This window comes from Lepus europaeus, chromosome 6, assembly GCF_033115175.1.
Source record: "Lepus europaeus isolate LE1 chromosome 6, mLepTim1.pri, whole genome shotgun sequence".
Classification (NCBI taxonomy): domain Eukaryota; kingdom Metazoa; phylum Chordata; class Mammalia; order Lagomorpha; family Leporidae; genus Lepus; species Lepus europaeus.
The window spans coordinates 75966305-75992800 of NC_084832.1; the positions used below are offsets into that span (position 1 = coordinate 75966305).

A 26496-nucleotide genomic window follows, 5' to 3' on the forward strand; every position below is an offset into this window, starting at 1 on the left:
AAAAGATATTAAAGATAAAAACAAATGAACAACTGACTAAGAGTCAAATAAAATATCTTACTAATTTTTGATCCCCTGGAGCTTCTGGTGGTATGTAAGGATTACGTGTAACTAAGGCTCACCTGTTTCTCTAAAGAAGCTTCCATTTACAGTGACCAGTAAACTACAAAGCAAGGAAAGAATGAAACTGGTATACAGGGTATAGAGAAAACACAGAGAAAGGAGGCACCAGTCTTGTCCTGGGAAATTAGTGTTTGGACAAAGTTCTATGATTTTAGGAGGGGTAAGAGAAGAGCAGCTTATAGCACAGTCAGTGACACAGCCACTTGGAAGTCAGGGGCATCTTCAGGAGTTAGCATGCGGGCAGTGTGGTGGAAGACAGGAGGTGTGGAGAGGAGCTGAGGTACTGATCTCAGAAAAGTTCATGGAGATAAGAGTGGGGCCATCGTCTACCCAAGGCGCTCTTCCCCAGGGTACAACCTGGGAATCAGAATCCCAAGGATGCTTTACTAGGGTGCACATTTCTGCTGTCCACCCAGGACTACCACAGCAGACTCTCTGGGAGGCAGCCCAGTAACATGCATCTAAACCAAAATTCTCTGTGACTCTTCTGCAGATTAACATTTGAGAACTGTGTCAAGGTCTTTGCTAAACAGCAGGCAACAGGACATTAAGTAGCACAGTGGCATAATGTGGGATAATTCTGCCCGAAGAAGTGTGGGAGAGAGATAGGGAAGCCTGAGAGCTGGTGGAGGGAGACCAGGCAGGAGGCTTCCCATGGACAAGGAGGGAGCCCACAGCCTTGTTGGGAGCAGGCTTAGGTCTTAGAGATTGAAGACTGACAGAGAGGCAAGGGGCGAGGGAACAACGTTCAGGCCTGGCAGCCAGGAAGGGTAGTGATGCCCCCGGGATGGTGAATTGAGGGGAAGGAGCTGGCAACAGGGTGGGGGTTCCCTGTTGGTTTAATTTTAAACAGGTGGCTTTTAGGGTGCTGTCCTGACATCCGAGAGGGAGGTCCTGACGACTGGGAATGATGCTCTGGTGCCCCATATGGCAGGGACACACGTAGGTCGCAGCCCACAAGGAAGGCCACAGGTGTGCGTGAGGTGCAGGTGTGCCAGAGAGAGCCTAACAGCAGAGCCACATGCTGATCACGCCAATCTCCTACACCAAGAAAATGTCCTTCAATGTGGAACACAGAAGAGCCATCTTCTGGGGGAAAGGACTTCAGGGGCCTCATGTACCTATGCGTGTTCCTCCCCAGCATGAGTTTGCTGTCGTAAAGGAGCAGTGAAATGTTCTAAATCTTGTAAACTCAAGATGTAGGAATGCCTTGTTCAAGTTAAGTCTATCAACTTCTGAATTCCTTAGCTTTCTGACCCTGGACTGGAAGGGATTATTGGCGATCTTACAAGTGGATTTTGCTTTGGCTTGTTTTGTTTTTGGTGTGGCTGATGCGTAAGATGAGAAAAGGATTAGAAAAATTCTCAAAATGTAGACTCCATACCACTGTTTCTTTCAGTTTATATATATAAAACAGACCCCTGTTTATCCCAGGCTGCTACCCCACTTCACACTGTAATACAAGTTCATGTACGTCTTCCAGAGTCTGGCCGTGAACACTCCTTGAGAGAAAGTCTCTTCTGAGTGAGCTGTCTTTAAATTTGCCATAAAATGAGAATATTTTTAGTTCTAATGCAGTATGTTGCACATACTAGGCACTTAATTCATGTCAACCTCTGTGGATTTGATTTATGATGGTTATTAGATTAAATTATCTTAAGTATTCATGAATTATTTTAAAAATTACTTCTACTGATTTATTTTCCCCAGTCCTTCCTGGGGAAAGGTACAAAGAATGGGGGGCCAGTCAGTTAAGAAGTTAATTGTCACTTTAAGGCCTCTATCAGGGGGAGGAGTTCTTTCCCTTAATTGCCACTATTTGTAATATGACAGACTTAATTTTAACATCCAATTATACACAATTATGTGGGGAGCAGTGAATTTATAATAAGACCAGTACTTTTCTACAGATTAGATCCTTGAAAAATACAGAGTTACATGTGTTCTGTGGATACTTTTCAAGGAGCCTAATCCTCAATCTAGGCATATGTGTTTGCTTCACCTGTGATAAGAAGTGTAATTTTTCAAAGGATAATAAGCATTTTTACTTAGTTATAATTATCATTTCAGTCAATCAGTTATTCATTCAGCAAATATTTATTGATAATCAAGTATACTCCAGGTATAGGAGATAAATGAGCCTTGTGTTTTAAGAAGCCATGGAAAGGCAATTTACTTCCAAACATACACACAGATCACCCCCCAAAAAATAATAAAACTTTGGTAGGTTAAATCCATATTAAGCCCACTGTTTGATTTTAATGTGCTTTTGACTTTAGGATAATGCTGGCTTTCTTATTGATTATGTATTGTTTTGAAAGGCAGAGTGACAAAGAGAAAGAGAGGGAAAGAGGAAGGGGGAGAGGTGGGCAGAAGGGGAGAGAACAAGGTGTAGGGAGAGAGAAAGAGAAAGAGAGAGATCGATCTTCCATCTGCTGGTTCACTTCCCAGATGACTGCAACAGCCAGACCTGGGCCAGGCCAAAACTAGCAGCCAGGAACTCCATGCTGGTCTCCCACATGGGTGGCAGGGACCCAAGCACTTTGGCCATCTCCCGCTGCCTTCCCAGGCACATCAGCAGGGAGCTGGATTGGGAACGGAGTAGCCAGGACTTGAACCAGCAATCTGCCGATAAGGGATGCTGGTGTTGCAAGTGGTGGCTTAGTCCGCTTTGCCACAACTCTAGCCCCCTTAATTGATTTTTAACATCCAGCAGTTTGCAGGATTTTGATTGCTACTAGTGGAAGAGCAGTCTCCCTAGCCATTTAAATTTATAATCTTGGAAGAAGCAATCATATTCTTCCTAGTAGACGATGCTACTTACAGTTCTCCTAAATTTTTTAATGAAGAAAATGTCTTCTCTGGAACAAAATCAATTTGATTTCTAGGCAGAAACCTGTAAGACATGGCGAGAGTCAGCACTGTGGGTTTGCGTCTGCTGTAATAATCAGTTCTCACTGAGAGATGCCACGGATGTGGCAGTAACTGAAGAAGCCTCCTTCGAAGTCTCAAAGGGAAGCGCTTTCTCATGTGCAACCTAAGGCAGGAGTTTCGCACCAAGGACACGCGCGTGTTCTCTCTGGGAAGTGCTGCATGAGCAATTGGAGGTGCTGAGTGTGGGCTGAAAAGCTGTTCTTTGTTCAGATTTGGATTATTTTAGCAGTGTCTTTTTCTAATTTTTCTTTTCCATTCTGTTTTCCAACCCCCCATCCAATCAACAGACATTACCAAGAGTTTATTATCTATGGAAAACTGTTGATAAAAAACAGAAACACATACTTGCATTTTTAGGCTTGCCATGCCAAATGCGCCCACTGACCAATCCAGCTGCCTTCCCGCCCCCATAAACAGCATACTCAGCGCTAAGGAAGCAGCATCTTTAGATGTTCCTCTAATTTGAATAAAATCATGTTTTTGTTTTTTTTTTTCTTCTTTAGGGAGAGAGCCATCAAGTGGTCATAGACATTGGCAGTCCCAGCTGGTTATTGGAGAGCTAACTACTTGCAATTACATGGTCTCATATGATTGGTGACTATGGGGTTAGGAGACTGGAACTTACAGGCATCAGTTCAACTGAGAGGATGCACAGAAATGATGACCACTCTAGAAACAGGGTGACCAGCTGGAGACCTAAACCATGGGCAGTGTAAGGCTCAGTCCCCCACCCCTCAAAACCAGTCACTCAGTGTGTACCTTTTCTAGCACTGCAGTTTCAGGCCAAGATCCTAAACAAAACACTACTTTGAAATTCTTTGCCAAAGTTTCTTCAATTTCCAAATCTATAGGTTTTCTGCCCATTGACTGAAATTCATGTGTACTTACAGCACCGTGAGTGAATTGCACGACAGGAAGGTGGAATTTCTGAGACGTTTTATTCGATTGCCTTCCAGGTCCCTGGAAGTCATGGAGGGAAAATATTTTTAATATTTTGTATAGGTCGTATGCTCAGAGATACTTTTCATTGATGATAACAACCCTGAACTGTATTATTACTCCACTTCGTAATTTCTACTATGCCTTCCTCCTAATCATTGCAGGGTTTGTATATCTGATATCGTGTGCTATTGCTGGGATGTTATTTGAGTGTCCCACAAGGTTTCACGTATTGAAGTTTAATCCTATTCTGAGGTATCAGGAAGGAGGAATCTTAAGCTAACCCTGGTGTTTAGAATTAGAGCCTTTTTGAAGTGATAAGATCAACAGAGTGGAACACCCATTACTTACCCTAGTGGTTCTGTAAGAAGAGGGAGAGAGACCATGGCACACACACAGAACTGTGTGCTGAGTGATGCCAGGTGCTACCTCTGAATGCTGCCAGCAAGAAAGCCCCTGCTACCAATGTGGGAAACTGGAATGGAATTTTGTACTCCTGGCTTCTGCCTGAACTGGCTTTGTCTGTTGGGGGCATCCGGGGAGTAAACCAGTAGACAGAAGATCTCTGTCTGTGGTCACTGTCACTGTGCCTTCCAAATAAAGGAATATTTTTTAGAAGTTTATTAAAAAATAATTAAACAATTTAGTTTGATGCGATTTTTAAAAAAATCCAGGCATAGTGCTTTTTCAAACTATGCATTTTCTACGTCCTTTTTGCAGATTTCGTGTATTTTCATTGCATATCTATTGTTTTTTCTAATGTTAAGCAGAAAATGTTCAGTGAAATTGAGTATTCCAGGAACCAGAGACTGGGGCCCTAATATTTTCCCGTTCATTTTTGTTTGTTTCCCTTTTTATATGTGCACTTTTAAAATTTTTAAGTGTTTTTACATCTCTTCTTAATAAGTTTTCGATTTTCATGTCAGATCATTGTATTAATTTTAGTACTGGCATACAAACATGAAACCTTGATTGCTTTAAAAGTCTTTTGATAACTGGGGTCAGCACTGTGGCGCAGTGGGTTAAACCCCTGTACTGAAGCACCGGCATCCCATATGGGCGCTGGTTCTAGTCCTGGCTGATCCTCTTCCAATCCAGCTCTCTGCTATGGCCTGGGATAGAGGTGGAAGATGGCCCAAGTTCTTGGGCCCCTGTACCCACATGGGAGAACTGGAAGAAGCTCCTGGCTCCTGGCTTCAGATCAGCACAGCTTTGGCCATTGCGGCCATCTGGGGAATGGATCAGAGGATGGAAGACTTCTCTCTGTCTCTACCTCTCTCTGTAACTCTGTCTTTCAAATAAATAAAATAAATCTTTTAAAAAAAGTCTTTTGATAACAAACGCATGAAAATAAAAGTCAGTAAATAAGTACATCCTCATCTAATAATGTGGCACAAGAAATTTCGAGGCTAGATTAGAGGGAGCAAGAGCTAAGGGATTGAAGTTTTATCATTTTGTGGGTATTGAGTCCCCTGGTTTGAGGGTAAGAGAGCTCTGAGGAATGATCCAATCTGCATTCTAAAAAGGCAGGACATCTGTGGCTGGAACAGCCCTGGTTGCTGCTGGAGACAATGGTGGTGAAGCCACATTGCAACTTAAGTGATTGTTTGAAATCGGTATTGGCTAACATCTAACGAGCACTGAAAATGGCCACGTACACCCATCTAACAAAGGTTTACTGAGTACTTGTTAAGTATGGTCATGGTCCTAATGTTTAGGTGTGAAATCATGTAGTAATTTTCTGTTCTCATGCAACTTAAAGAATGGCAGGGAGATGATAACCAAGTAAACCAATAACTACATGGTTATGTACCTCAAGGTAGGTGTGATGTGTGGAGAAGGGGTGGCTTGGTAGATTTTTTATGTAGCACACTGGGAGGACAAAGGCAGCCCCCAAAAGTGGTTGGCTTGTCAGGAACAGTTTCTTGGGGTGTAATGTGCAAGTTGACTCTTGAGGAAATGTGGGAGTTAGCTGAAAGAATAAGGGAGGGAGACTCTTTTTTATTTTATTTTTTATTTTTATTTTTATTTTTATTTTTTGACAGGCAGAGTGGACAGTAGAGGGAGACAGAGAGAAAGGTCTTCCTTTTTGCCGTTGGTTCACCCTCCAATGGCCGCTGCGGTAGGCGAGCTGCGGCCGGCGCACCGCGCTGTTCCGATGGCAGGAGCCAGGTGCTTCTCCTGGTCTCCCATGGGGTGCAGGGCCCAAGCACTTGGGCCATCCTCCACTGCACTCCCTGGCCACAGCAGAGAGCTGGCCTGGAAGAGGGGCAACCGGGACAGGATCGATGCCCCGACCGGGACTAGAACCCGCTGTGCCGGCGCCGCAAGGCGGAGGATTAGCCTACTGAGCCACGGCACCAGCCAAGACTCTTTTTAAGTGCAAGAAATACTATGTGCTTGGGGACTTGATTTTGGGGCAACAGTTTGGTGTATGTGGAAGGAAGCAGTGTGTGGAAGAGGGACAGGCAAAGAGACTAGATGGGTAAGGAACAGGAAATGAGGGGTCTTCAGTGCTTAAGAAGAAGGTCAAACATTACCATTACACCTACAGAAACTCTTAAAGGACTTTTAAACTTAAGTACATTCCATTTTGGTTTTGGAAAGAAAACACAAATATGCTTTTTAGATAATCTTGAATAAACTTCACGACTGGTTTCCTTCATTTGGGAAAATAAAAAATTAAATCATAAATGAACACTCACATCCAGTTAAGTTGAGGCATTTGGGCACACATCTGCTTGGGAAGGGCTTCTAAGTGGTTGTCAACCATAGACCTTTATACAAGGAAAGTGTTAATTAGGAATAAAATGAGATGTCACTTTAAGAATAGCATTTTTACTATTCTATAATTTGGAAACTTGCATGCTAAAATGAATATGTTAGGAGGCAGTATAAAACAAAGCTATCCCTTCAAAATGATCTTTAAATATGTGTACAGTAAAGATTAGGAAGCAGATACTGTATGAAGGCCTATGCATGATATATCTCCTAGTAATAAATAGTACACAATTTGATTTTATGAGATGAAACTAAATTATATATTGAGTAATAACTTTGAGGTCCATGACAATTTCCCCTGTAAACTTCAAACTTGCCATCATTTCCAGTGTCATGCATCCAAAGTTTCTTCTTAGGGGATACATTAATCAGGAGCAGCATGAAGGGACCACACGGGAAATTGCATTCAATCTAAGAAGTGACAGTAGGGGGAATTTGTGGAAAGAAAACAACTCATGAGCAAGTTAAGCTGTATGGCTAATTTATGATATTGTGGTCTCTTTTGACAAATGGAAAAATAATGTTGTTATACAATCAACTGTAAAGGAGCATCAAAAATCTCCTGCTGACAAATGGTTCTAGGGGATTAATAAACAGTGGAAATGTAATCATGATAGCAGCTCTATTGGGAGGACAAAAATTCTGGAATTTTTAGCGACTAGTATTTGGCATAGGCACATCTTTCTGTTGAAAATGAAGTTGGAGCCAAGAATTTGGGAGGTTCTAATAGATTTCAATGTAGCTAGGATATGAAAATGACTACTATCTTTGGTCAACCACTGTAAATAAAAGCATACTTCGGGACTAAAGGAAATTAAAGGGATTGAAGAAAATCAACCAGTAGGCTTAAAATATACATAATAATCTGGCTGGCTGTTCTCTTTGACCAATGACTAGAAAATAGCAACAATCACTGTAGTTGGAAATACAGGAAATGTTTTGACTAATAAAAATGTTAGAAGGCTTATGTTTTTCAGAACCTTTTTTTCGGTGTTAGATGTCACCGCAGTTTATAGACAGATGCATTGCAACGTGGATGAGTACTTACAGGAAAAACAAGGAATTTAGTCCAGTAAACAACCGCTGTGAAATTCTGGTTATTGGATTGTCATCTAGAATTCTGACAAAACACATTGAAAACAGTTCCAATGTTAGAGCTGTTTGTTAAATAAAACCAGGAAGAAACAAAAGGCAAAGCTGAGCCTTTCTCCCCTCAATGTCCAGCCTTCTTGTGTGTGTGTGTCTCTTCCACGGGAACTTTTCTTTTACCTTGTGGTGGCAGCCACACTTCCCTCCAGGTTCCTACTACCCTATCCCAGCATTTATCAAGTTGGATCCTGATTATTTGTTTTCTTTCCTCGCATTCACCTTCCACTAGACTTAAAGATTCAGGTAATAGCCTTCACTTCTGGATACCTGAGTCCAGCACATGCTACACTTATTGGCTGAATGAACAATACATGAAGACATAATTCTTAGGAAATCACAAGTGGTTCTTTGCTGTCCAAATGATGTATTCAATAAGTTCCATACAACTGAATGAAGAGATGTCAAACCATTCATAAGGAGTTTTGAGAATCAAAGAGTTTTTTTTTGTTTGTTTGGTTTTTTTTTTTTTTTTTTGGACAGGCAGATTTAGACAGTGAGAGAGAGAGAAAGAGAGAGAGAAAGGTCTTTCTTTCGTTGGTTCACCCCCAAAATGTCTGCTATGGCCGGCACCGCGCCAATCCGAAGCCAGGAGCCAGGTGCTTCTTCCTGGTCTCCCATGGGGTGCAGGGCCCAAGCATTTGGGCCATCCTCCACTGCCTTCCCGGGCCACAGCAGAGAGCTGGAGTGGAAGAGGAGCAACCAGGACAGAATCCGGCGCCCCAACCAGGACTAGAATCCAGAGTACCGGTGCTGCAGGCAGAGGATTAGCCTAGTGAGCCGTGGTGCCAGCCAAGAATCAAAGAGTTTTTAACTATGTGGTATTTGTGTAGAAATTAGACTAAGGCAAATAGGTCTTTTTTGCTCTTGTTACCTTTAAAGCCAGGTACCATTTCCTTTTACTCTCAGTTTATGAAGGTCAGATTAGAAGGAGAGGGCTACAACAAGCACCCACTGTATGCCAGGAGCTCTGTGTGTGTGCTTTACATACATCATGGGTTTGATCCTCACAACAGCCCTCATACAAAGACATTATGATCATAGCTTACAGATGAGAGAAAAATAGGCGTCATAAGATTAAGAAAGTGGCCTGGGAAGGTTAAGCATGAGACCAGGTACACACAGGAGTTTGAAGGAAGCCAAAGCAATGATGTCTTTCATTAGATCAGCTCAATCTGCAGAAACTGGCAAACAGACAGCCTTCCAACTACCCTATGCTTGTCATTCTGGTGGAAGCACAGACATTTGATATTGATACCCAAAGGGGGGTGGAACTGGTGGCTCAGCTTGGGAAGTGGTGAAATACCGTGAATACATATTTTCAGACTTCTCTGAATGTTCTAGAAATCAGAACAACTTCTTGACTTTCTAGATCAGTGGTTTTCTACTGAAATTCTTTTATTTATTTATTTATTTTTTTGACAGGCAGAGTGGATAGTGAGAGAGAGACAGAGAGAAAGGTCTTCCTTTTTGCCGTTGTTTCACCCTCCAATGGCCGCTGCGGCCAGTGCATGGTGCTGATCCGAAGCCAGGAGCCAGGTGCTTCTCCTGGTCTCCCATGCGGGTGCAGGGCCCAAGGACTTGGGCCATCCTCCACTGCCTTCCCGAGCTATAGCAGAGAGCTGGCCTGGAAGAGGGGCAACTGGGATAGAATCCGGCGCCCCAACCGGGACTAGAACCCGGTGTGCCGGCGCCGCAAGGTGGAGGATTAACCTGTTAAGCCACGGCGCCGGCCTGAAATTCTTTCTTCCAGGGGACATTTAGCAATATCTGAAGCCATTTATGGTTGCTACAACTCTTGGGAGAGGGATTATACTACTGGCATCTAAGGAGTAGACACTTTAGAGGTGCTAAATATCCTGAAATGTACAGGACACACTCTTCTCCCTACCCCTCCTGAACAAAGAATTATCTGGCTCAGAATGTCCATAGTGCTGGAGTTGTGGAGTCCCACTGTTGGTTAACACTGAAGGATGAATGGATCAGCAAACCTACAATGGGATGCAGAAGGCCACCTGGAAAATCAAGCCAGCTTCATTTTCACACAGCCACCATGTTGCATGCCCTTTTCTGAATTGCTTGAGCAAAGTTCCAGGTTATGTTTATGAGAAAAGTATACTGGGTAGGTGTTTGGCATGGCAGTTAAAACACCACTTGAGATACCATCTTCTCAAACCAGAGTTCCTGAGTTTGAGTCATGGTTCTGCTTCTGGTCCATCCTCCTGCTAATATATACCATGGCTAAGTACTTGGGTCATTGCCACCCATACGGGAGACCTACAATGAGTTCCAGGTTCCTGGCTTTGATCTGACCCAGGCCCCACTACTGTGGGCATTTGGGGGGAGTGACTCAGAACATAGAAAAATTCTCTCTCTTTTAAATGAGTAAATGAATTTTCAAAAAGAAAAATAAGTGTAATGTACAAGATACATTAAAAAGTGGAAACTTTGTGTGTGTTATAGTATGTCATTGAGGACTATTTTTTGGGGGAAATTGAAACTAGAATACTTACAGCCACGTCAGCTGATGTAAGTCTTCGAATACTCCAGGTCTGAGACTTGTTATGTGGTTGTGGTTGAGATACCTAAAGATAGCACGGGGGAGTTAATTAGGAGAGCTCAACACTCTGTTTCAGTCACATATCATTAGATATATGAGCCACTGATAATGATTATGAAGTATGGACATCTGTCTCTGAACTAGCTCAGTGGGATGGCCTGGGAGGGAGTGGAAATCAAGGGACATCTGGGAGGTACAGACAGTCTGAAGTCCAGTACATGCAGCACCAGGGCCAGGACAAGAAAACTGACCAAAATGATGCTCTAGGAGAATACATTACATCGGAGTAGAAAAGGATAATAACTAAGCATATAGGGCAGTTTTTGCTTTTGTCCTTTTTATGCTCACATCCTTAGTTAGATTAGCATTTTAAGAAAATACATAGCAAGTTAGCAAGGGTTAGAAAAAAATAAAAAATGGCTAAGATATTGTGGAAGTGACCCAACCTGGAGAAGACAGGAAAACCTATTTAAGTCGCAGGGTCAAAGAACCTTTTAGTGTAATAAGCAATCCCAGCACTTTGTGATAACCTGTTCCTCCCATTTCTTTACAGCCAGGTCAAGCCTTTAAAAAGCACCATTTCTACTAGTTTAGTCTTTACTTAAAAGTATAGTCATAATATAATTATACAAAAGCTACTCACAATATTTGAAGATTATATAATCCAAAAAATGCTTTCCTGGATATGTGTCTAATGCAATTATACTGTAGAAATCTGGTAGGAATAAGACAGAAGAGTCACAGATGGCAGTTTATGGACTTTATTGGGTCACTTTCTTCATCTGAAGACAATTTGTGAAATTATCTTATGAAGTACAAGGTCCTATTCTCATGTTGGAGGGCAGGTAGAGGTGCCGGTGAAAGACAGCTATGAGCCTAGCCAACACATGCTGCTCCTATAGGTGCCATATAGTGATATTTGACTATCTCTGACTTGTGCCACTGAACTCCAACATGCTGTGTTTGGGGCAGGATCCAGCTTTCTTTCTGCAAACTGGAACCATCTTGTTCTGATTGGCCAGAGCTGCTGACCACGTGAGATTAGCCTGCCTCTGCCTGCTGAGCTTCCTTACTCTATCAGCACATGTCTTTCACTGTCATCCCACGAACAAAGCAGGGGATGAATTTTATCCTGTTCTATTTCCAGATGCAATGTGGGAAACACCAAGTGAACTGGTGAGGTACGAAGGGTCCCAAAGGGCACCAGGAATTGAACTGAGCTAGAACACCAGCTGCAACCCATAGTATCATGATTTCCTTAACCTGTGAAGCAAGTTAACAATGCAGTATTGATTTGTCATAGCACTGGCAGGAGTATCGAAGCAAATGCTTTCCATTTCCTGTCTTCATTACACAATGGGAGGTAAGTTCTGAATTCATTTTTTTTCTAAAGACTGCCAGGGGCAGTAAGTACCCACACTAATAATAACTAATGAGTACACAGTCATTTGAATGGCTTCTATTCCTCTTATTTTGATCTTAATTGATTCCTAAACATTGCACAACACAGTCTTGATGGCTATGGACTCCACCGCGGAGCTCTGTGTAGAATAAGTGCTCATGCAATATCTAACTGTTTGAATTTTGTTGTATGTATGACTATACCATAGAAAAGAGTCCCAGTCTTTGCCTTTAGGTCAAGAATATGTTAAGAGTGCCAGCATATTCACATCCTTAGGCCTCAAGGAAGTCAGGTAAAGCTAAGATCAGCTTCCAATTTTCAGCAAATCTATTCTTTGATCCCAGATGCAGTTCAGTTATGGCCATTTTCCTTCTGTGCCACCACGTGGAAAGGGCTGGTACTTCGGTGCATGTGCGTTCTAGCCAAAGTGGTGCCCAAGGCATCACTTTCAATCCTGTATGACAAACTTGAAACCCAGTGTGACCCTGTGCCCTTCCAGCCCCTTTTCCCTGCACTTTGTCTGTGGAGAGATGTTTCACATTGCAGCATAAGTTCTTCTTTTAGTTTAAGAGTCTATCGACAGCCTAGGATGGTTACTGGCGCCATAAACTAGAGTGTCAATTTGTTGGGTCAACAACAGGAGCCACTGTGCACTTGCTCCTCATGTGGGATCTCTGTCCTTAATGTGCTGTACATTGTGATTTAATGCTATAACTAGTACTCAAACAGTATGTTTCACTTTGTGTTTCTATGTGGGTGCAAACTGTTGAAATCTTTATACTAAATTGATCTTCTGTATATAAAGAGAATTGAAAATGAATCTTGATGCAAATTGAAGGGGAGAGGGAGCGGGAGAGGGGAGGGTTGCGGGTGGGAGGGAAGTTATGGGGGGGGGGAAGCCATTGTAATCCATAAGCTGTACACTGGAAATTTATATTCATTAAATAAAAGTTAAAAAAAAAAAGAGTCTATTGTAAATAGAATGAACTCTCACAGATCAATATCTGTTATAATTTTTCAGAGTTTGGGCTGATGTAATGGAAGTTAATATGGTGAATTATGTTATAATAGCAAATGAAAATAGAAAAAGAATATAATACCCTTATATATGTAAAGTTATAATGAATATACTGAAGTTCCTCTCTCTAACTAGTTGCTACTCACATTTTATTTAGGATGATTAATTCAAGAATACAATGCACATTTTACCTACATGTTGTGTCTTGAAGAGGTGAGTGCAGTCACAATCTATAAATTTACCTTGTTGCTTTTGTCTTAGAAATCAAAGGAAAGAAAGAGTTAAACCAATGATTAGCATGTCTCTTCTCATGTGGACAACTTATCTCCTGTCACTGACACCAATTCGGATTCAAACTCTTTAAATAATGAGTCTGTAACTGTTTATTTAGTCAGCTGTTGTCAGGTCACAGGGATCCAGAGTCCCAGGTCCCATGTCTCAGAGTTAGGCAGCTAAACTTGAACTCTATCCTGTAGTTTCTGCTTTCTTCTTTGCAGAATAGTAGCATGGAGAACGTGAAGAGAAATTTGGAAACATGACAATTTGGCAAGTGGTGCCCACTTTTTATTCAGAGCTGAGATATGAACCCATTTAATATACTTTTCACTGAATGGCTTTTCTAAGAATAACTTACTGGTTCATGAATTCCTGCTGTTTCAGCTGTCAGGACTTTTCGAGCAGAAACGCCAGGAATTTATGTACCTGCAACTAAAGCAAATAAATGCTTTAATGACATGCATGTTTATAAACTATTTTTAAAATGTGACATTTTGTATTCAAGAGCCAGGCAGACACGTTGAATTACCATTTGCTGCCAATAATCATTTAACAAGAACTCAGTTGAAGAAGGAATTCCTAATTTATATAAGGTTTATGTTACAATGGGAACTACTGCTGTTGGTTTCCATGGCAGCAGTGATAAAATATTTCAGTCAATGCCATAAATTGTATTTTATTTCCTTGAAAGGTCATCTGAAGCTGCTTTTCCTTCCTCAACTTTAGAAAGCCCTGGCATTTTAAAAAAAAGTACTAAAATGAATAAGCTGATCAATAGTAAAAGTATTCAGATAATTTGAATAACATTTGTTTATCTGGCAATTAATGTTTAATGTTGATTTAGGAATTCATTTTTGGGGTGCCTCAATGACCTCAACTCCACTGGTAAATAGTTAGAACATTCCAGACTAGAGACTCACTTGACATTAAATTCTAATCTCTTAGGCTATTTCCCAATACAACCTAAAAATGCAGGTTAAATTTATTGGCTCAATACAACCCACAACATGTTTTTGTGCATGTCTTTGCTCACATAGAGTAAAAATCCAGATTTCTTAGGTGACATTCAAAGTATCTACACTTGGGATTCTACTACTCCCTAGCCCACGCTCCATCATCTCCGGTGGGAATACTTCTCCTCTAGACAAACTGTTCAGTGTCTTCCCAACACCCTGAGTGCTTTTGTATATTTTTGTTCTCCCTGCCAAAGATCCTTCCTAACTTCTGTTTAGTCCTTAAATTTGCATTATCCAGCATTGATACAATAAATACTTCTTGATTTTCACTGGGTCCTTACTCTGAGCTACAACATTTGCTACAATGGAGTAGGGAGGTAAGCTTTCTATGTGAGAACCAGGAGGATACCCAACTCAGGAGGAGCATGTGGTGATGATTGAGTGGTGCCTTCAAAACTCAAGGACCAAAGTGAAGGGTTCATGAAAATGTAACCATAGCTGATCCAAGTCATGTTCAAAACTCAGAAAGTAAAATGTGGGCAATAAGAATGTGTTTCTAGTTATAGTGTAGGGCAAGAAAACATTGAGGAAAAATTCAAGCTTGCCTCCTGGGTTCTATTTTATAACATTGTGAAAGAAACTATTGCTTAGTGATCAACCCCTACTCTGCTTCTGTTTACTCAAAGAAGGTGATCCCCAGGGCTGAAGCAAAGAGAAAGGCTATTGGTTCGGCACATGCTCACTCGGACTTATGCCAATGGTAGAGCTAGAAACGTGCCAGGGGATTCCAAATCAATCCCATCAAGGTGGCATGTACCAATGCCATCTTACTAGTCAAAACTATCAGTTTAAGTTCATAATTGACCATAGTGATAGGATTGTCAAAGGGACCACATAAACAAGACTAGTGTCTGCTAATACTAACTGATAGAATTAAAAAGGAGAGAACGATCCAACATGGGAAGCTGGATACACAGCAGACTCATAGAATGACAGATGCCCTAAACAGCACTCTGGCCTCAGAATCAGCCTTTAAGGCATTCAGATCTGGCTAAAAAGCCCATGAGGGTTTCTCAGGCATGGAAAGCCAAGACACTGTGGCAAAAAAATGACCTAAATGAAAGATCTCTGTGAGTGAGACCCCAGCAGAAAGAAGGGGCCATCAAAGAAGGAGGTACCTTTCTCTGAAGGGAGGAGAGAACTTCCATGTTGATTATGGCCTTGTCTAAATAAGGTCGGAGTTTGTGAACTCAAGAGGCTTCCATAGCCTTGGCAGCTCATGACAAGAGTCTCGGGTGACTACTGACGTCATAAATAAGAGTGTCAATTGTTAAATCAACAACAAGAGTCACTGTGCACTTACTCCCCGTGTAGGATCTCTGTCCTTAATGTGTTGTACTATGTGAATTAACAGTAAAAGTAGTATTCAAACAATACTTTATACTTTGTGTGTCTTTGTGAGTGCAGTCTGTTGAAATCTTTACTTAGTATATACTAAGTTGATTTTCTGTATATAAAAATAATTGAAAATGAATCTTGATGAAGAATGGGATGGGAGAGGGAGTGGGAGATGGGATTGTTGTGAGTGGGAGGGAGGTTATGGGAGAAAAAGCCGCTTTAATCCAAAAGTTGTACTTTCAAAATTTATATTTATTAAATAAAAGTCTTAAATAAACAAAGAAACAAACATAAAAAAAGAAATGCTATCAGGCAAGGGTAGGGAAAGCTCTGGCTTGGGCAATTTCTTTCAGAAATAATCTCAGGAAATGAAAACATCAAACCCAAATCAATTACTGAGGAATCTGGAGAAATGATGAACAGCTGGAAAATTAGAAATGGCAAATGTGGCTTTCATGTTTCAGACAGGGTAGAATTGAGTTTCCCAAGCTACAGTGGATGAGTTCAATGTCAGCCTGGTAAACTCACAGATTATTTATTAGATGTGCTTTGTGAACACCTAAAAGAGAAAGGGAGCAGGGTAGTCCATGAGGTTCAGGGCATTTCAGACCAACCTCATTTTCTTCTTTGAAAGACTGGCCAGAAAATAACAGCCTACCAAGCATTGATCAAATGGTGTCATAGTGTTGCTAAGGACAAAATAAAGTATGAGACACATCCTTATGTGAATGGTGATGAAGAATTATGGAAAGGCAGTTTGGTGCTGTCTTCTTCGGTGTTTTACCACACGACTTGTCTAACAGTGGTTCATCTTATTTTGAGATGAAAGAAATCTGGCAATAATAGTGAGTACATGGGATGATCCAGAAAGATCTTCACATTCTGGCAAGAAAAGCTGAATACATTTAAAGACTCACCTTGAACTACCTCTCAAATGCTAAGTGCACAGGTACAGGAAGGACCTCACATCACTAGTAATATATATGGCATAGGGATAAGAATTGTAGAGGCAAGAGCACTAGGAATTAAGGGCATCAGGTAGTAATCACAAGATACGTTACAACCCTAGGGTACATAGAGTATAGAAAGGAAGGGATGCTAATTCTGCCCAGCTTGCCTTGATCATGTTATGATAATATTGTGTCATGATAACACTGTATTTGTTCTAGGCATCACATGTTAAAGAAAATGTAGGCAAACATATGACAATCAGAATGACAAACAGATTTGAAAGCAGGTCCTTTGGGGAAGAATTTAAGGAAACAGGAATGCTTTGTGGTGGGGTGCAGGGTGATGACTGCTAGTTTTAAGTGTCTGTAGAGTTATGTAGAAGACTGATCGGTGTGTTCTGATTAGTCTCATGGAGACAATCCGGAAATGATGGGGGCTTTAAAGATACCTTGGGCTATGGTAATATGGACAAAATTTATTATAATATTGCTTGAAATTCCATTTACTCAGAACCCACTAATCCTTTTTCTAGTTGGTTTTCTCCATAAACCTAATTATAATTTAACACATAATGTATCTTAAATTTTGTTTATTGACTGTCTTCCTCCATTAGAATTTAGGTGCCACAAGGAGAGGACTTTTTGTATATGTCATCTACTTCTGTATCCCTGGCACCTGGCACATTGTAGGAGCATCTGTGTTGAAAGAATGAATGGAGGGGTGGGCGCCATGGCTCACTTGGTTAATTCTCTGCCTGTGGCTCCAGCATCCCACATGGGTGCCGGTTCTAGTCCCAGTTGCTCCACTTCCAATCCAGCTCTCTGCTGTGGCCCGGGAAGGCAGTGGAGGACGGCCCAAGTCCTTGGGCCCCTGCACTCACATGGGAGACCAGGAAGAAGCACCTGGCTCCTGGCTTCGGATCGGCACAGTTCTGGCTGTTGCGGCCATTTGGGGAGTGAACCAACGGAAGGAAGACCTTTCTCTCTGTCTCTCCCTCTCACTGTCTGTAACTCTACCTCTCAAATAAAATAAATAAAATCTTTTAAAAAAAAGAATGAATGGACATGTGAGTTTCACTAGCCTCTTCTCTCTTGCTATCTGTTGCAAGAGTTCTGGTGATGCCATTCAGTTTCTTCCCTTCTCTGACAATCTTTCCTGGGGATGGTTTTGTTTTTCCTCATGTTGGTTATTTGGGCTTTTGGATGCAAAACTGGAGTGAAAAAAAAGCAAGAGCAAAAGGACAGGATGTATAAAAGGTGTGACTGGGGTTGAAGGAGATTTTTCTGGGAGTTTGAGAAAGAGAGGCAGGAGGAGCTGGGGAGTAAGGAGTTTCCAGAAAGGATTGCTGAGCTTGTGAGCTACTTTAGGGTATTTGAGTAACTCAGAGTTTAGTTACTGGATGGTTTCATTAATGGTAACAACATTCTGAGACTGCAGCATGTGGGTAGGAAGGTTTGGGTTTGACGTCAAGCTCTGATGCTTGTCAACTGGCTGACTGTGGGTAGACAAACTCAGCTCTCCAAGATTAGTTTTCCTCATTCCTGAAAGGCATCTCATGGTTTCTGTTCATCTCATTGACTTTGAGGATCAAAGCCTAAGTGAGAACTCCAAATATTGGAACTCTTTATAGACTTTAAAAAGTGACATCTAAATTTATATTGTGTTTGATCCCTCTGGGCTGTAGCTTATATATATTAGACATTTTAGTGCTTCTTGGTGAGGGTCTCATAATCTCTATCCTGTGCGTCTCTGGAAGAATCAAATAGAAGCTTGCATTGCGAGAACCCTGTGGGGTGATATTCAGCTTATGATGCAATGCCTAAGTTTTCCCAGACAAAGTAGAATTAAATATTTACTTGGAGAAGTTGCCAGCTGATCTTGGCAATGAAAGTTAATGTCTACCTCTTTTTTTTTTTCACTAGGAAAATTTGGAACGTGCATTCTCAGAGTGTTTCCTTTTTCTTCTCTGCAGAGGGCCAGAAGGCACTGTGAGGGGAAGTACTGACACAGAACAAAACTGTAGGTCAGGAAAGAATTTAGTCTGAGAAGCCTGACCTCAACTTTTCTTCTTGGTCCTCCCTAGAAGCTGATTTTCCCCAAATGAGGGGCAAAAGCTGCAGAAGGGAATGGGAAAGATAGTATGTGTTAGCAGAAGTTTAATGAAATGTTAGAACGATTCCTTTTGGTCTCTAGCTTTCTCAATATGGTAGAAAAAGCATTACCTTGGGCATCAGAAATGTGAACGCTGATTCTGCTCTTCCACTAACAGGTGGTAGATCTTAGGTGAGATATTAGATCACTGCAATCTTTAATTACCTCATTTGTCATGAGAAGGTTTAATAAGAAATTCCTGAAACTTCTATGACAGTAGATGAGAGGATTTAACAGCTGCTCTTAAACAAGAAGCTTTCCCTTCCTTTCCTCCAGTGCTCTTTTGTTTTTACCCCCTTGAGGCAGCGCAGGGACAATCTTGACTCACAGAATGAACATGTAATGATTTTAAGAATTTCCAGGAAGACTAGAAGCGACATAGTTCAATGTCCTCTCTAGAGAAGACTGGGAACCTGGAGTGAATGCATAGCTACTCCAATGTGACAAGGATGACATGACCACATGCTCTAGGATAGAGCAGAGGGTCCTGACTGTAGCTGAGGTCTACAGAGGTGATAATCAAACCCGGCTGTGATTAATTATCCAGGTTCACACAGGACTCCACCTAATGCATTTCCTCCAGGGGTATCTTTTCTTACATGAATGAATCTGTACCTAAACTCATGAACAGGGAATCATTGTTGATGTTTCCAATCAAATGTGTTTGTCCAATCTCAGCAAAGATTCAGATCATTTTTACGTCTGCATTTTAACAAATTCACATGTCTAGAAACTTTCTTATCTACAGTAGATATTGAAAGATAAAACAATAAGGTTGTTGTACTGTCAAGGGCCTTACAACATATATAGCACTACCATGCTGGCTTGGTTCTGTAGCCAAATGACTTTCAGCAGGTGTGGCCTCTCCAGTGCTTCAGAATGGGCTGAGGGACTGAGAGACATTAACCTAATTTACAAAAGAATGATACATGATTCTGAATAGTCTCAAGTTATTAAATGTGAAAAGGAGGTATATCATTCCACTGATAGGAATGTTCTTATGCCATATCCAATGGAACATTTTCAATTACTTCAGCATAAACAAGTTGTGAAATTAATCATCATAAAGTTGCTTGATAAGTAGTGAATCAAAGTGAAGAGATATGCATAGTATTAAGAGACAACTCATGAATATTCTAATAAATATTTGTGATCCATTTCTGCCCTGTAACAGAGACCATCTCCAATATTATATGCCCCAAATCCTGAGTTTCTTTGTTAGACAATGCTGGGAGCATACTGGTACCCTTTTTCTCACTAATACCATTTCTTACCTGCTGACCATGCCCTATTTATTAACATTTTCTTTCCTTCAGTAAATGAGTATCACTGATTGCACTACTATTGTGTTTTGGATCCTATCTCCCTAGGAGACAGTCTGTGTCTTATCATTACGTGATTTACATGATCTGACTGTTCTTGTCTATGTTATCACTCTTTTTCCAAGTTAAAAAGTACATTTAGTGCTTCTGAATCTGAAATGTCATTTTCCAAATAGTCTTTTGAGAAAAAACATGAGACAACGTATTTTCCTATTGAGATATTTTATCTCCACTCCAAATTAACTCTGAAAAAGTTTAAACAAAATCTGTTCAGCTACTTTAAATTATGAAATGGAAAAATAGCCTACTCTTAAATGCTCTATTTCTAATCTTAATCACATTTAGAAACAAAAATTTAGTGATAAAAACAATAAATTTTGTATTTTATTTTTGGAACAAAAGCATCTTAAATGAAACATGACAAGGGTTTTCCCATAAATACACTATTAATAACTACTTACATCTTTTTAAGTTCTGTGTATTTGATGAAAACTTTATCTGGAAGACTGTGGATTTTGTTTTTCTTAAGAGACCTAAAATAACATGTAAAGCAGACTTTGTTATGGATTTTTATGGGCAACCAAACTATTCTCTAGAATCAGCATGCTTGGAAAGAGAATTTGAAATGCTATTGCAGGGTGTTTAAGATACAGATGAATGTGACAGTGATTGAAAAGTTTCCATGGAAGAAAGGAAAGTTCATAAAGAAAAATCAGTTTACAGATTTGACAAGGTTAGCCTATTCATATAAGAGGCTGGAAAGTCTATGATGAATTCCCTTTTTCTTTTACTCTCTGGATAAATTAGCAAAACGCCAAACAACATGAAACAACAACCAATGATCCTAACCATGTGTGGTTAAATGATGACATTGCTGCAAATTTTGAGGCTCTTGGAAGATTTATGCAAAATATAGAGAAGTTCGCATAATCTGGCAAAGTTAGCTTTTTATACCTTTGCAGTTGTGGATAAATTATCATCGTTAAAAATGAGAAGGAATAAGTGAGTGTGCTTCCTTTTAAAAAAAACATTTCAGAACAGGCACATTAGTAATTGTATGTAAATCAGAAAGTAAACAAAAATAAGAATTCCAGACCACAGATGTTTGTGAGCTCAACATTAATGGGGCTAATCTAACATACTGTGTTTACAGCATTTTTTTCCTTGGAGAGGAAGCATAAAGAATTCTCTAATGACTGGTGGTTTTAAATAGACTTTCTATCATGTCACTAATATGACTCCATAGTAGCACTAAAGAGTGTTTTTTGTTTGTTTTCATGCGGCTTTAGGGACAAATATAATCAAGAATTGAGTTGTACTCACAGTAATGTCACATTGTGGGAAAGGGTCGGCACGGTCCTTAAGTCAGCATCTACACATTCCAGTTCAGTTTCTTTGCAGTCACAATGTTTTGGATACTGGCTTAGAACTGGGGGTAAAAAGAGCAGGATTTCACTAGGACAAATGACATATTTCTTCAATTATGACTATCTATAAATGACATTGTTCTCTTTTCACTGTTTCAAATTTATACCTTGTTAAATGGCTTTATTCAGCTGATAAATAAGATTTCTCCTTAAATCAATACAGATTAACATGGTGGCCACCTCAGTTTGAACTTCCAGTAGTCATTAAGGATGCATTAAGTGGGTGTTTATAAAGAGACCACAAAATGTTTAAATAGTATAAAATCGTAGAGTGCAGATTAGTTTCTCATTGAAAAACACTAGGACTTTCAAGCTGCCTCAGCCACCTTGGAGATAGGAGAGGAGAGATGGCTGTGGCCCTCCTGCTAATGCAAACTCCACAATGGTCACACTAGTCACCGCCCCCTCTCCCCTCCCCGAGTGAAGCTGTCTCTTCTGTAATTGTTGACCACAGCTACAGGAGGAGAAGGTGTGAAAACCCAGAGCTGCGACATGGGCCGCACAAGTGAAGAGACAGAGACCGGAAGGATGGTGCAGTCCCTTTCTGCTTAACTACTGCAAGAACCAGTACCACAAGGACAAGGCAGTGTCTTCCCATAAGTTTCCACTTACTCGACCCATTCTCTGTAACAAATGGGAGGCGGCTGTCGGAAGAAAAACCGTTATGCCCGTCAAGCACAGCAGCATCGGTTCAGAGCACTTTACTCCAGATTGCTTTAAGAGGAAGTGCAACACCAGGTTACTGAGGAAGAATGCTCTTCCCACAATATTTCTTTGTATTGAACCGCATGACAAGAAGGAAGATCTCCCTGGGTCACAGGAGCAGCTGCCTCCAGCTCCTTTAACACCTCCCAGGATGGATGCTGCTGTTGGATCGCTGGTGCCTCCTCTACAGCCCCTGTCAACCTCTCGGTCTCCTGTGATCACAGCTACACCGTGGAGCAGCCCATGCACCACAGGAAAAGGATTCAGCAACTGGAACAGCAGGTTGAGAAACTCAGGGAGAAGCTTAAGACGGCACAGCAGCGGTGCAGAAGACAAGAACGGCAGCCTGAAAAGTTGAGAGAGGTCGTACGCTTCCAAAAAGGGAGAGACAACTCATCGGAGAGTGATCCTGCCAAGTGACTGCTTTGAGAGAGTGAAAGTGGCAGCATGAATTTTTAGCAGGGCGATGCTGCATACCCTCTCTTAGCCTGTAAAGGAGTTTCATTTGAAAAAATAACGCTTGATTATTTGTATAAAAGCGTTCAGATTTTTTAAAAAAAAATTAGATATACACTGTAAAATTGTAAGATTTTTGTTTGTAATTTCAGAGTTTTTACATGTTCACAAAATATCTTTAAAGTTATAAACTAGCCTCAGACTGCCAATGGAAGTTGGTTTCAAGATTGGGGATTTTTGTTTTTTAGGGTATTTATAGAAATAATGTAAAAATAAAAAAGGAGAATAGTGCAGTAAGATTCAAGTTTAAAATATAAAATTCATGCTGCTTATTGAGAAAATTCAGTTATATTTTAAATCAAGAAGAATCAGATCATGGGCATAACATCGCAAGGTACATAACCCTATGCATGCCGATACTCACAGATTCTTATTTGTAAAGTCAAAAGGCTCACTTACCGTTCTGAATCATTTGTCAGTACTTGAACAGATTTGAGTGTCTTTATAGCAGAAAGTGAACATCTACTTAATAAGTAACTTTAAGAAGAACAGATTTTTTTAAAGTAGGCCCCTCTTTGTTCCCCACTGTTAAACATTTCAAACTAGAAGTGTGTCGTCAGTGAAGGAAACAGCCTTCAGTCAACAAAGTGAGGCTTTGTTGTCAGTGAGGTAGTAAGAGCTAGGGCCTGATCCATGATGGTTATTTCTCTCACGACCCGTAGATAAAGGACACCCATTCCCCAACTGTAGTTATATCTGTGTCCAAAGCTTTAACAAATGTGTTATTAGACTTTGGTTTGTTCTGTTATATATTCATTTTTCAGTAACTAATTGATTTTGGCCAAAACCTCACACACAAAAAAAAATCCTTTCTTCTCACAAGTTAGAAATTGTCTCCCATTTATCTAGTGGTTTCTCTTCAGAAGCAGCCGAATGTGCAGTGTTTATCTGCTGAATGTTGAGATTAAAACACTGAAGTTTCTGTTCAGACTGTGAGTTGTGTTTGGACTTTGTGAATTTTACATATAGTTGAAATGAAAATATGTTCTGAGTAAACAAATGCTGCTACCAGGAGTAATCTACTTAGATTTAGAATAACTATTCCAACTCTATCACTTTTATAAATGCACTGAGATAGTTAAAGAGTAACAGACAATGTTTCAAGACAATGTCAAAATGTGCAACCATTTTGTGTCGTTTGTAGACCTTGTTTCATTGTAATTCCCTGCCATGCTGCCATGGATAGGACTTTGATTCCTGATATCTTAGGAACCAGTGTCTCAAAATAGAAAATGATGATTAGAAGTTTATGTGAAGTCACATAGTCTGATAGCAACATTTAGAACTAACTCAGCTGAATGCCTGTTCACTGGTTATTCATGGAACTTGTAACTGTTCACCTCTAGCAATTCCTGGAAGACATAGGGGTAGATATTTTGCCAAGTCTATGTCTCTAACCTAAACTGTCTTTCTACATGAAAGATTGTGTGTGTGTGTGTCCCCAGAATCGAGACTCCAGATTAAGTTATAAAAGTATTAATCATAATTAGCATTTTAGACTTAGTATTTAATCTGGAACTACTTTCTTTTCATAAGACGTAATTCTCCATTTGGAGAGAACTGAGCAAGCAGCATGCACACCAACTTCTTCCATTTAAATAATTTATCATAATTTAACATAGGGAATTTGAGGTGCAGGTACTTATTTGTGATTGAGAGGTAATGTTTGTTGAGTGTTTTGTTGAGTGATGTATTTTATTGTTTGTAACATTGCCAAGGAAAGTGGAACATTTAGGCTAAAATAGGTTCTGTTCAAGTATAGTGGAACTCAGTCTGAAACATGGGGACAAGGTCTTCTCAATATGGAATAAAGAGTGGGTTGGCATTGTGGCATAATGGGAAAAGCTGCTACCTGCAGTTCCGGCATCCCATATGGGCTCTGGTTTGAGTCCTGGCTGCTCAGCTTCTGATCCAGCTCTCTGCTATGGCCTGGGAAAGTAGTAGAAGATGGCCCAAGTCCTTGGGTCCCTGAACCTGCATGGGAGACCCAAACGAAGCTCCTGGCTTCTTGCTTTAGATTGGCACAGCTCTGGCCATTGAGGCCAACTGGGGAGTGAACCTGCAAATGGAAGGCCTCTCCCTCTCTGCTTCTGCCTCTCTGTAACTCTGCCTTTCAAATAAATAAATAAATCTTTCAAAAAATGGAATGGGTTTTTGTAAAAAAGAAAAAAGAAAAGAAAAACTACTGTGTGATTAAATAAAACTCAATGGGTATGATTCAGTTACCTCAATTGACTAGCTCAAGGCAATGGCTTGATAAATGCTTGCTGATTGACATTAAATTCAAAACATCCCTCTTTTGAACTTAAGAGTTGAGAGAAGAGTTATATGCAGGCTCTGCCATATCTTCCATTACTCCTTATTAAAATCAGTCTGGTCAGATATCATTTCATTTTTATTCCTTGCTTTTCATTCCCATGAAGGTGAAAGTGGGAGGTAAAAGAAGTTAGAGAGAAACTGTAAAGCTTAGAAAACCAAAGATCCACTTATCTGAAGCACCCAGAAGAAAGAACTTACATAATTATTGAGAAAATTGCATATAAAGGAGTGAGAAATGTACTCAAGGTGGTCTATGAGACAAAGACTGAGTGTGAGTGTGTGTGTGTGTGTAATGAGTAAGGGAAAGAGAGAGAGGAAGAGTGGGGTGGGATAGGGGGAGAGAATGCTTCTGGAATCTGATTTCCTCACTGATCCTATATATAATTTGTCTTCATGAAGTTAAAAATGTGAAAGTTATTGTTTGAGCTTATATTTTATTATTATTGATTAAAATATGATTATAAGTTATTTCCAGTTGTTCTGCTTTTTAAAGATTATCTAAATGCTATTTTAAAAATGAACTTCATTGAATTTTAATTTTATTGAGTGCCTTTGTAATGCAAAGGTGGCTTTTAGTATATAAACTTTTGGAAAATATTTTCCACAGCTATATGTTAATTAACTCAATTGCCTAAAGATATCATCAATAAGTTTACTTCAGTGTTTATTGACATTGAGCATAGTTGTGATATGAAGGGACTTCAAAAATGGAATGAAGAGATAAATTTATTTTGGTGCAAAAATCTTTGAATTCTAGACACTTTTTTTACAACATGCATTTTACGTAAGCTGCTTGAAGACATCTCGTATGCATGACTTCAGAATTTTTCATGTCAAAATATACTTATGCACTAATTCCACTTTTCATTAACATTTTGAAGTCCCATTTAATACTAGATCGAAAACCCTGTGACTAGAAAAATTCATTTACCGATAATGGAATTTCTCATGGTCAAGTTCTGCCTCAACCAGCACTGCGGGCGGAAATCTTCACCCTCTCTCATCTGTAGTCCAGTCACATTCCCAGTGTCTGTGGATTCTTATTCTGAAAAGCCTCTTGCAGCTCTCTCTACCCCACTCTTCCCAGCGGCATTTTCTAGACTCCAGTTCTCAGTGTTTGAGCTCTGCAACACCATAATAATTACTGTCTCCTTCATCGTTCTTTCTCTGTCACCTGAGCATGATGGATATACGGGGTCACATCTTTCCTTGGTGTGGAAGCTGTCCTGTGTACTGTATGATGTTCAGCAGGGTCCCTGGCCTTCCCTATTAGATGTCCACTGTGACAACCAAAGGTGCCCCTTAAATAAAACCAATCACTGCTTTTGCCAGAATCTAGTTTTCTGCTACTATATTAGGTATTTATGGGTTGGGACCAGACCTTAGCAATCATTGTACTCTCAGTACTTATAATAGGGTTTGGAAAGCAGAGAGTTTCTAATATTTTTATTGAAGAAAGTAATTAAACAGAATAAGAACCTTACTACTTGTCACAATTATGCAATACTTATATATTCTTTCAATAGAGACTCATTCATAAAATTCGCACAAATGGAAATGGACATTTTCTTC

The 26496-nt window shown here is 40.2% G+C and overlaps 1 protein-coding gene and 1 pseudogene across 1 annotated transcript in view; one reads left to right on the forward strand and one right to left on the reverse strand.

The window, feature by feature from the left end:
- RXFP2 (relaxin family peptide receptor 2) overlaps positions 1-26496 on the reverse strand; it is a 48588-nt gene that overhangs the window by 18930 nt on the left and 3162 nt on the right. The window contains exons 3-10 of the mRNA XM_062195182.1: positions 21281-21386; positions 20419-20490; positions 11127-11198; positions 10437-10508; positions 7826-7897; positions 6702-6773; positions 3946-4017; positions 2948-3019 (exon numbers count right to left, since the gene is read on the reverse strand). Of these exons, the coding sequence (XP_062051166.1) occupies positions 2948-3019; positions 3946-4017; positions 6702-6773; positions 7826-7897; positions 10437-10508; positions 11127-11198; positions 20419-20490; positions 21281-21386 (610 nt within the window). The remainder of the gene's footprint in view (positions 1-2947; positions 3020-3945; positions 4018-6701; positions 6774-7825; positions 7898-10436; positions 10509-11126; positions 11199-20418; positions 20491-21280; positions 21387-26496) is intronic.
- On the forward strand, positions 21554-22540 carry LOC133762555 (THAP domain-containing protein 1-like; annotated as a pseudogene).